The following is a 10,788-nucleotide window of genomic DNA, read 5'->3' on the forward strand; positions in this document are numbered from 1 at the left end:
GGATGCGGTGTGCTCGAGCGGAATGTCCAGGGTTCGAATTCTGCTTTCACGTTATTTTTGTTAATTTGTTTAGTGTGACGGAAACTTTCAAACGAGTCCTCTTCGGTGCTGAAAATACCCATGATCTGAAATAAATAAAATAGTTTTGAAAGAAAAATATTAAAAAAATTAGCGGTAGAACATATAAAAATATGAGTGCTTAGTTTCGTAGCAGGTGACTCGATGTCGCAGTGGCAACGAGCATGCACCTTTAATAACCTGGCTCGGGTTCGAACCTCTGCGGGAGCGTTGTTATTAAATAAAAGGTAAAGGGGTTTGTCAGACAAAAATTCCAGGCCGGTCCTTTTTTTGGCAACCAAGGGATTTATGCGTGATTAAATAAAAGGTAAAGGGGTTTGTCAGACAAAAATTCCAGGCCGGTCCTTTTTTTGGCAACCAAGGGATTTATGCGTGTTTAAATAAAAGGTAAAGGGGTTTTCCGTAAAAAAAACATGCCATTGTCAGGCCCTGACAGGCGGGCCCCAACGGTCAGATAAAACGTCAATACGTTGTTATACATGATTTAGACCTTTTTGCAACACTTAGACCCCAAAATGATACTGAATTGCGACCAACACGATTAGTGATACTGACTCGTAACATGATGCCGAAGTGTGGTAGCTTCCTGCAATTAACCCGGTTAGGCGTTGGATCAATCAGCACGTAACATCAGGGCGTATCATCTTCTCGATGGATGCAGACATGCAGTGGTTCGGTGGGCTACCCGGTCCAGGTTTATGTTTGAGCCTTGCGCTGTGTGCTGCACAGCACAGGACAGGATTGCAACCGGGCACGGGGTAAACTCCATTCCGGCGGGGGCAGCCAGGCAGCGCCGCCGCCGGCGGCGGCCCTCCGTCACGCACTGGGAGAATGGGAGATCGTACAGGCCCCGCCATATCCTGATTCTCGTTAGCAACCGGCACACGCATCGCAAAACAGGGGAAACGACACGAAGCAAACGAGCGGGGCACCGTGACCGCGACCGCGGCCGGGCGAAATGGCCGCGTCGTCGTCTCGTCGCGAATCCCATCCCTCGCTCCCTTTCCCCTCCCCTCACCCCGCCCGTCGCCTCGACCGGCCAGGCCATATATACCGCCCGCTGCCGCCGGAAGAAGCCTCTGTTTCCTCTCTGCTCCCAACCGCGTCCGTCCTCAAGCTTTCCTCCCACCTCCCTCCCTCTTCACGTGAACCGCTCCACGCCCACACCATCTTCGCCTCCGCCCGCCCGCCCGTCCGTGAGCCGCGCCGGCGCGTGACTCCCTTCCTCCTCCGCCACCGCCTGCCTCTTTCTCGTGCTTCATCCACCATCCAACGCCAACAGCAATAATCCCCGTCTCTGAGCCGCCAGCCCACCATTTCTTCCGCGGCCTGCCGGAATTTGGAATCCTTCCTTGTTATTTTGGTGCCTTTGTTTGGCTCGAGCGGCGGAACCAGCCGGGCAGCCGGGCGGCCATGAAGTTCACCAAGAGGTACGAGACGTACATGCGGGGGATCAGGAGGACGGCGGAGCAGGAGCTCCCCGCCGTGGGGCTCAAGCGCCTCAAGAAGATGCTCAAGAAATGCCGCTCCCACCGCACCCCGCACCACAAAACCGGCGCCTCCTCCCCGTCCTCCTCCTCCGACGCCGCCGCAGCCCGGTGCACCGGCCATTGCTCCGGTAAACAAAACCACGACCGCTCTTGTCTCCTTCATCCTATCTCTCTGTTTCTTGTTCTTGATTGATTTCCTTTGACGAATTTTGGCCCGCGCTCCGGAGCCCCGCGTGCTATCCGGGAACATTTCCCGGTTTTCTTTCTGAATGAGGTCCGTGCCTCCGTGGTGGATTCTTTCCCGGTGAGCACATTGATGTTGACCCGCTGGAATCTTTTCCCGGTGCTTTTCTTCTTCTTCTTCTTCTTTCTGAATAGGCCCGTGGTGGGGATTCCCCCTACGGCAAGATGACAAACCTAGAAGATGACCGGCACTGGTCGCCGTCAGTGCCAAACTGCCAATATTTTTGGCATTTCAGTTGCTTCACGCTGCGATCAGCTTGACGAATTCTGCATGGAACCTGCACGGTTGCACCTACACCCTCGCTTTGGTATTCTTTCTACAAGGCGGTGCTTGCTGGGAAAGAGAAACCACATGCACATTTTACCATGTCCACCTTTCATCTCAATTACCGGCCTGCTAGAGAATTTTTTTTCCCTCTCACCAAGCTTCTCCCGGACTATTATGGGCAGAGATGCATCAATGGAGGCAATCAAAGCAACAAATGTGAGGGTTCATGATTTGCTCCGCAACCCAGGATCCCCTAGATTTTGTTTTCAAAATACATATCCTCACCATCCCGTTCAAAATTCGTGTTGCCATTTTTCTGTAGATAAAAGAAAAGGTGTTGTTACCATGAAGAAATTTTAGGCTCCGCCGTCCTCGTGTGGTCGACACAGCTGTTGGCTGTATGCTTGCATATTCTACTATCAGTTCAGAAAACAAAGAGATAAACTTTTCCTCAAAAAAAGGAAAACAAGACATAAATCAGAGTGCTTAAATTCCGCCTGCAGACCAGCACATCTTGTAGGCGCCACTACGCTACCACTACGAGGCCAAGAGGCCCACATCCAACGACTATCAGTTAAAAGTTCAAACAGAATACTCTTAGAGATGTGGCTTCACGCACTAGACTATGCCGTGGGCACGGCTAACAAATTAAAAATGTCAACGTTTCTAAGAGTCAAAGTGCCGAATGCGATGAAAACTATTAGTAAATTCGCTTACAAAATTCTGGTATAACCTAAGACAGCCAACCAGTATAGAGTCAGCTGTGCTCTGCTCATAGGTTCAGCAAGGAGCATACTGTGATTGGCGCATCTGTTCCTCTGACCCCGACTTCGCAACTTTTAATAATCATCAAGTTGCCTATTCTGATTTTCCAACTTTTTATCTCATAAAAGACAGAAAATTGCTGAAAAAGAAAGAATATTTCATGCATGGTTCCAACTGGCATTGTGAATATTTTCAAGATCAAGTGGCGATTCATGTACTAGTACCTTTCATGGTTGGTTAGTTGACAAACTGTTAAAAACAATATGCAGTGTGTGATGGCAGCTTCTTCCCGTCCCTTCTCGACGAGATGTCAGCCGTCGTAGGCTGCTTCAACGAGAAGGCCAAGAAGCTCCTCGAACTGCACTTGGCGTCGGGGTTCAAGAAATACGTCATGTGGTTCAGCAACAGGCGTCACAAGAACCATGGGCAGTTAATACAGCAAGGCAAAGACTTGGTCACGTATGCGATTATAAACGCCGTGGCTATGAGGAAGATCCTCAAGAAGTATGACAAGGTATGGCCTTTGTCCTGCCTTTATTTAAAAGCGAAAACACATTTACGTTTTCAATAGAATATTAACAAAAGTGAAAAAAGAAGAAAAAGCTGGATGCTCCTACATTAGATGGAATCAGACTTCAACAAGAACTATTAAGTTCTAGCTCTCTTTGCATTTCAGATAATAATAATAGTTGGATATCAATGAGTAATTAAAAAGGAATGACCAAAAGCATATACTCTGCAGATACACTATTCGAAGCAAGGACAGGAGTTCAAAGCTCAGGCCCAGAGCCTGCACATTGAGATACTTCAGTCCCCATGGCTATCTGAGCTAATGGCTTTCTACATGAACCTGAGAAGAAGCAAGAACAACGAGACTGCGATGGAGCTCTTTGGTGACTGCTCGCTCACATTTGATGACGACCAGCCAACGCTCTCATGCAACCTCTTTGACTCTATGCGCGTTGACATCAGCTTGACATGTTCAATTTGCTTGGTGAGCTCGCACTTCTGACATGCATCTAAGACAAGATCTATTTAGCATTGCGAATTTTCTCTCAATCGCAACACCAGCATACACTGGTTATATTATTTCAACCTACAGTGGTGACAACTTTTCCTCGACCCTTTGTAATGTTTCAATTTACAACTTGTTTTTGCAGGACCCAATGTTTGATCCGGTCTCGCTTTCCTGTGGCCACATATTTTGCTACTTGTGCTGCTGCTCTGCTGCATCGGTGACGATTGTCGATGGGTTGAAGTCCGCAGATCACAGATCAAAGTGCCCTTTGTGCCGACAGGTATAAATATTCAGTTCCGTCGAACAGATATTTGTGAATGCCCAGCCGACTGACCTAATTTCCCCAATTCAGGCTGGGGTCTTTCCTGATGCTGTGCACTTGGACGAGCTGAACATGCTACTTAGCTATAGGTAAGTGCACACCCTAACAAGTTTTCAGTGAGCAGAGATGTGAGAACATGTTTCTGTCTCTCGCGATTTAGTTTATCAGTGTTGAATTGTTGAACTATCCACAGTTGTCCGGAGTACTGGGAGAAGAGAATGCAGATGGAGCGAGTTGAACGTGTTCGTCTGGCTAAGGAGCATTGGGAGTCCCAGTGCAGAGCATTCTTGGGCGTCTGATGGAACATGTAGATTTCGTACAAAAATGGGATTTCCCATTGTTGTTGGTTAGATCTTCATTTGGCATGACTGTAATATAGTTGGATCTATCCTGCTGAATGAATTGGTCTGTAATTGGGAGGTCACTTGTGTGCCAAGATGTAAAAAGGGGCAAACTTGTAGTGATTATCTGAATGTAAAAATTCCAAGTATATTTATAATTAATCTGGCTTGTTTAGGTTTGGGATTTTTCAGCAACGGTTCGGACCTGTTTGGGTTTGGGTTCTGACTTGGTTAAATGTGAATCCATACTCGTTGAAGGTTTATGTAAGGTATTTTGGTCTGTGCTCAGAGGAATTCAAAAACTAGCATCACAAAAAAAGGAATTCAGAAATTAGGATTAAGTTACTCCAAACATTAGGATCAAATTCCTTACAATGACAACATTTGTCACTTCGTTGAAACTTTTGACTGACATTGAGATGCGTGATATTCTTTCTCTCTATAGAACACCATTTGTGGATGTTGCAACCTTGCAATAACGACCAAGATAAACATCGTGATCACAGAACCTCACTGCCTGATTAAGTTCCCACAGTAGTACATGCAATGTTAAGTTATTAACAGAATAAGAGGTACAGGGTCAACCTCTCTTTAGTTCCAAATTGCAATTATTGCTACATGCTATCGCGGTGAGCAGCGGTGAGCAGAGAACTCTACCTCTAAACTTGTCTTACTGTCTTCCCTATATATCTCTTTTCCAACCCTCCATTCTACCAAAATCAGATCCTAGATGAATATAAGAATTAAAGATCTTACAAAACTGTGGTGGCATGGTGATCACTCCTAGAGCTTATAATCACCACAACTCCAGTTGTTGACGGCCGAGAAATACTTCCTCGCATCTTGGCAAGTGGAATGCAAGAAGAATACCTTCGGAAAATGTCTGAATGTTGGTCATAAACAAGTCATTCTTAATCAGCTCTTAATCTCAGGATCTCCTTTGCTGTCCGCCTCCTAAAATATTCCATATGTTCCTGCAAAGAGTAATTGATTTAACCAAATTAAACTACATAATACCAGGTAAACACATATCCCACGGTATATGTGTGTGCAAGAGAGATGAAGCCTCATGTCTTCAATTTGAACTTGATTTTGTATAAGCCCTTTTGGCAGCCTATCCTGATAATCCTCGAGCTCACAAAAACTCAAGGACCTCAACAGAACCCTAATCAAGCATATTTATGAAGTTGACAGTCAGAAGATGTCTATTATACACACCTGACTAAAAGATAGTATGAGACCTCTGCTGTAGAAATCGATGAACTTGAGCATAAACATACCACAATCCCATCTGTTACAAAAGAAGTTCCACATCAAACAAATCCATGTGTACTTATTGCTATAAAGAATACAAAACAGATTTTTCAGGTAAACAATAATTGCTGCTGAAAATGCAGTAAAGCACTACAACAACAACAACAACAACAAAGCCTTTAGTCCCAAACAAGTTGGGGTAGGCTAGAGGTGAAACCCATAAGATCTCGCAACCAACTCATGGCTCTGGCACATGGATAGCAAGCTTCCACGCACCCCTGTCCATAGCTAGCTCTTTGGTGATACTCCAATCCTTCAGGTCTCTCTTAACGGACTCCTCCCATGTCAAACCCCGCCCTCTCTTGACATTCTCCGCACGCTTTAGCCGTCCGCTATGCACTGGAGCTTCTGAAGGCCTGCGCTGAATATGCCCAAACCATCTCAAACGATGTTGGACAAGCTTCTCCTCAATTGGTGCTACCCCAACTCTATCTCGTATATCATCAAAATGCAGTAAAGCACTGAGTGGTGATAATTGACATTTCATATGGGTTGTTTGGGGCAACCAAACTAAACTGTTATTCCTTAAGTCACAGCTGAATTTAGGCCTGCAAGCAGTGGAAAGAAAGTGTACCCATTATGTTGCAAAGGAATATGAACAGATACTTCCCGCCAAGAACTTGTGTCTATCTCTATGTTATTCTTGTCCTTCAATTCATCCATAATATATCTAGCCTGACAGAAACAGGAAAACATAAATCCAGTTTAACAAATATAAACATGATTAGCAAAACAAACTACAACTGAAACCAATGGATATATATTTTAAATTTCCAAATAATAATGTTAATTTGCTGCTTGGTAAGTTAAACATGCAAACATCTTAAATAATGAAAGATAAAAGAGAACTCTTAAGTACATAGGTCTATAAGATAAAATAATATCATGAAAAACATGTAAACATTTTCCTTATATATATCATAGAGAATTGATCACACACATAGATCAGTCATAATGTGAATGACACGGATAGATCAGTCGTAAAATAATAGTCCGCTTTTTACTACTACTGCGAACTAGCTGTGTCATCCACACAGAGAAACCAAAACATGCGTACCACAGAATGATTTCAGACAATCACCTCAAAGCTTATACATAATCATTGGATTGTTAAGGAACCATTTTTTCAAAACTCATGATAGAAGTAATTGGAGATTATCGATGGTACTTTATTCGTAGACATCAATTAAGCAGATAGTATTTTATTTCAAAGACATCAGTTAAGTCTACCAGTATCCTCAGTACGCCACTGTCCTTGCCACCAAGAGAATCAAGATAATGAAAAGTTTCTTCCTTCATGTCAATAATTGCCAAGCACCAATGTACATCTCTGTGTACTGGAATAAATATCTGAAACCAAATTCTAACGGTAAGCGTAACATGAGAAATGAACATGTAAAAAAAAGGCTAGTAACAAGAAAAGTGGATCCAGTAGTAACTTACTTTCTCACAATCCGCAAGCCTATAACCCAACTTGTTGGGGTTTGTCCATCTTCTAACAGATTGATAGTCATAACCAGTTTTTCCACAAGCAAGCTGAACAAGAACACAGAATGTCATGAGGTGTCCACTGTTTAATACTAGCTACATGTCAAAATTTACGACAGAAAAATCTAACAAGCAAGGATATTAACACATAGTCAAATAGCAAGGGGATCTGACAATCAGAAAAATAATGCAGACTCGTGCTGGATGAGCAACATACAACAGTGATATAAGAATAACAGGCATCCATATGTATTGTACTTCAACAAAACAGTCATGAATTTTCGTAACCATGAGGCATGGGTAAACAGACCAAGTCATGTAGGTAGGGGTGGAAAACAAGCCAGGCCTGGGTAGACTAACTATCAAACTTTGTTCGGAACTGGCTCATTTTGATTTAATATAATATTATTTGAAGTTTCAAAGCAATTTTAAAATTGAGCTAACAAGACGAGCCAGAGCATAGTTGAGTTTAATTCAAAATTGACTCCAGTTTTGAACAAAGTAACGTGAATAATTGAAGCAATTTCAAACCGAGTTAACAAGCCATTTAACAACACATCTCAGTTTTTAACGAAGTGATGAGAATAATCAACTCATTTTTTAAGACGAGCTCACGATCCGTTAAGGAGATCCCCCCACCCTTACATGTAGGAGATGCATATTCTTAAATTAATGGATGATGAATGATCTTATATGCTTGAAATGCCAGTTTCCTGCACCAAATTTGCTGGTAGTCCCCACTATGACAAAAGTATTATCAAATCCCAGCAACCAAGGCAGAAACATAACCTGGGCAGTGCTACCAGATATAAGTCATAACTGATGTAAGTAGCAGAATACAGACTGGAAGAATATTTCATCAGACAAGTACTAGAAAGCAAAGAATGTGGATCAGCTAACCTTCTTATAAAAGAATGTGTTAAAGAAGTGGCATTTTAAAAATCTTTGGGGTTCTCTTTCTGCTCTCTCCTTTAATAATTCAAGGTACAAATTGATGACCTGAAAGGAGGGAAAAATAGAATTACAAGATAAAGCCTTGCAACATCAGGCTAAGAAAGAATGGAACATCATTTAAACATATTCTTCAGGGTTTTTTCTTTGATGAAGGAGGTTCTTCCATATGAATATTTACCTCATCGTTTAACCAACCCCGAGGCCTCAAACACCATAGTTTCTCTTTGGTAATCTCAATGTTTGAAGACTTATGCAGCACTATTATTTTTTTACTGCAAACAGAAGAGAATGGTTAATGTTTAATGGTGCTAATAAGATAAAGTAGAAGTATTGAATAAAATTTACTGGACATTGTTGTCAAGTGTACCTGTGAGCACTACCATTCAATAAGTTGTTTACTTCACTTTCTTCTTCATTTGTGAGAGGTGCAAATAATTCAGACAGATCCTGAGATAGACAAGTACAAGATATGGGAGTTATATTTTGAAGAACTGTTAAAAAGAGTCACAACTAACAGGCTAATCGACAGTGCACTAATTAATCCATTTAATTAACAGAGCTAGACTTCGAAAGCAGAGTTAACCCTTCAGGAGTGAAACATCCACTCTTTGTGAGTAACCCAGAAATATCCATTTCCAAATCATAGCTGCTAAAGGTCATAGTGAATTGTTTTCCTCCAAACGAAATTTCTACTAGTTTTATGGGCGAATTCGCTCTAGCTAAACAAGTTCATAAACAGAGAACTAAAGAGCGCAAGTTCCGCGAGACATACTATGCATATCCAAATGACATCCAGGTGAACGCATGTGCACTAACCATTTTACTATGGGTATCAGCAAACTATGTAAAATTCTTCTTAAACCATGACACATGAGATTGAGATGGCTACCTCTTCGAGACTATCGTCAGGCACCTCCTCCAGTGTGATGTTGCTCACATCGCCAATATCCCTCCTGGAGGCACTGGCCTTGTTAGCTTGAATCCTATTCGCACTGAGATCTATCACCTCCCGCAATCCCTTGCCGCGCCTCTTGCGTACCCTTGAGCCGCCTTCGTCGGTGCTCTCCCTCAGCAGCCGCGAGAGGAGGTGGCCCATGTCTACCACGGAGGCCTTCCGACGGCGGCAAGGGGTCGATGCGCCGGCCGCGAGGAGGTAGCGGAGGACGAACGGGCGGAGGGCGAGGAACCGGCTGGGGGGAACGACGCTGCTGCGGCGGCGGCGGGGACTGGGGGCGGGGGGACGGGCGCCGCCGAGGCGGCGCTTGCGGCGGCGGTTGGGCGGGGCGGCGAGGGCGAAGCGGAGGGTGAAGGAGCGGGAGGCGAGGAGGTGGCTGCGGTCGCGAGGAAGGGATTCGGTGCCGTGGGCGCCGACGATGCGCCGCTTGCCGCGGCGGCGGTGGGATGCGGCGCTGGTCGCCGGCGCACGGGGCATGGGGTGCCGTTGGTGGGGGGTGGCTCCGCGCGCGTGGAGGCCGAGGAATCCTGGCTACCTAGGGCGGCGAAGGCCGACGGAGGCGGAGGGGGCGGGGTTTTAGGCGGCGGACGGCGCCACCGGACGCGTGGGTTTGAAATTGGGGACACGATGCGGCGGCGAGATCCTCTTGCCGACGACAATCCGATGTCCCGTGGTAATTTGACGACCAAGTTATTACCTTAGCTTAAGGAAAGGAAACGAGTAAATTATCGGTGTGATGGGTTTTAGGCCGGCCAACCGTTGCTTGGAATTCTCAAATTCAAGTCAAGTTCAAAAGGATTTAAAACGATATTCACTCATTAGAGTATGGTTAATAGTATCAGTTTGACTAATTCACATCTAGATGTTTTTTAAGGATATCACGTCTAAGCTCCCACAAATATATAATGCAGCAACAAGAAATAAAAAAAACTAGGACAAAAAAAATAGATCACAAACAGAGTGGATATGAGCCTTACATGTGACATATGTCACATCTAGATGTGTCCTAGACAGACCCTGATAGTATAGCCAGTTGCTGGCTACATGGACATGCCATGTCACCAAGAGTTAGCATTATTAATTGGTCATACAATAGAGTAGGCTATAAGGTTGGCTATAAGCTCATATTTTTTTCTTCACTTTCTCTCCATCTCTTTCCTCTCATTAAATGCCTTTGCTAGGAGCACCGTCTCTTGCATGAAAGCTCACTCCATCATTTTTTCTTTGTCTCTCTCCTTCACATGGACAAAAACGACATGTAAGCGGGCTTATAGCCCACTATTGTACTTGCTCTTATGTCCAAGTCACTCCACCTATGAAGAATAAATGACTACATTTCTGCGGTGCTATTGCATGTTCGTCGATCAAACCCAACTGTCCGCAGAGTCTAAACTCACTCCTAATTTTTTTTTCTCGAACTGACTAGGTTCGCAAAGTTTGGATGTTTAGTGACGAATCAAACCCATGAGCCGTTCCAGCGAACACCATAAACCATAACCTAACCACCAAGAGAAAAGTTCTCTTCCTCGACTATGCTATACACCTCATTGGG

General features: G+C 44.3%; 2 protein-coding genes across 2 annotated transcripts; one reads left to right on the top strand and one right to left on the bottom strand.

The window, feature by feature from the left end:
• Positions 1 to 956: 956 nt before the first annotated feature.
• LOC123187539 (probable E3 ubiquitin-protein ligase BAH1-like 1) lies at positions 957 to 4,700 on the top strand. Its single transcript, XM_044599426.1, has 6 exons — positions 957 to 1,696; positions 3,114 to 3,358; positions 3,587 to 3,838; positions 4,005 to 4,142; positions 4,215 to 4,273; positions 4,378 to 4,700. Exons 1-6 carry the CDS (start codon positions 1,492 to 1,494, stop codon positions 4,481 to 4,483), a joined length of 1,005 nt encoding a protein of 334 aa, XP_044455361.1. The 5' UTR covers positions 957 to 1,491; the 3' UTR covers positions 4,484 to 4,700.
• Positions 4,701 to 5,022: 322 nt separating this feature from the next.
• On the bottom strand, positions 5,023 to 9,911 carry LOC123187538 (putative ubiquitin-like-specific protease 1B). Its single transcript, XM_044599425.1, has 9 exons — positions 9,171 to 9,911; positions 8,649 to 8,728; positions 8,460 to 8,553; positions 8,228 to 8,326; positions 7,283 to 7,375; positions 7,070 to 7,189; positions 6,414 to 6,514; positions 5,744 to 5,816; positions 5,023 to 5,499 (listed from the first exon to the last, which is right to left on the bottom strand). Exons 1-9 carry the CDS (start codon positions 9,711 to 9,713, stop codon positions 5,437 to 5,439), a joined length of 1,266 nt encoding a protein of 421 aa, XP_044455360.1. The 5' UTR covers positions 9,714 to 9,911; the 3' UTR covers positions 5,023 to 5,436.
• Positions 9,912 to 10,788: the final 877 nt, after the last annotated feature.

Source organism: Triticum aestivum, chromosome 2A (genome assembly GCF_018294505.1).
Source record: "Triticum aestivum cultivar Chinese Spring chromosome 2A, IWGSC CS RefSeq v2.1, whole genome shotgun sequence".
In the NCBI taxonomy this organism is placed as follows: Eukaryota; Viridiplantae; Streptophyta; class Magnoliopsida; order Poales; family Poaceae; genus Triticum; species Triticum aestivum.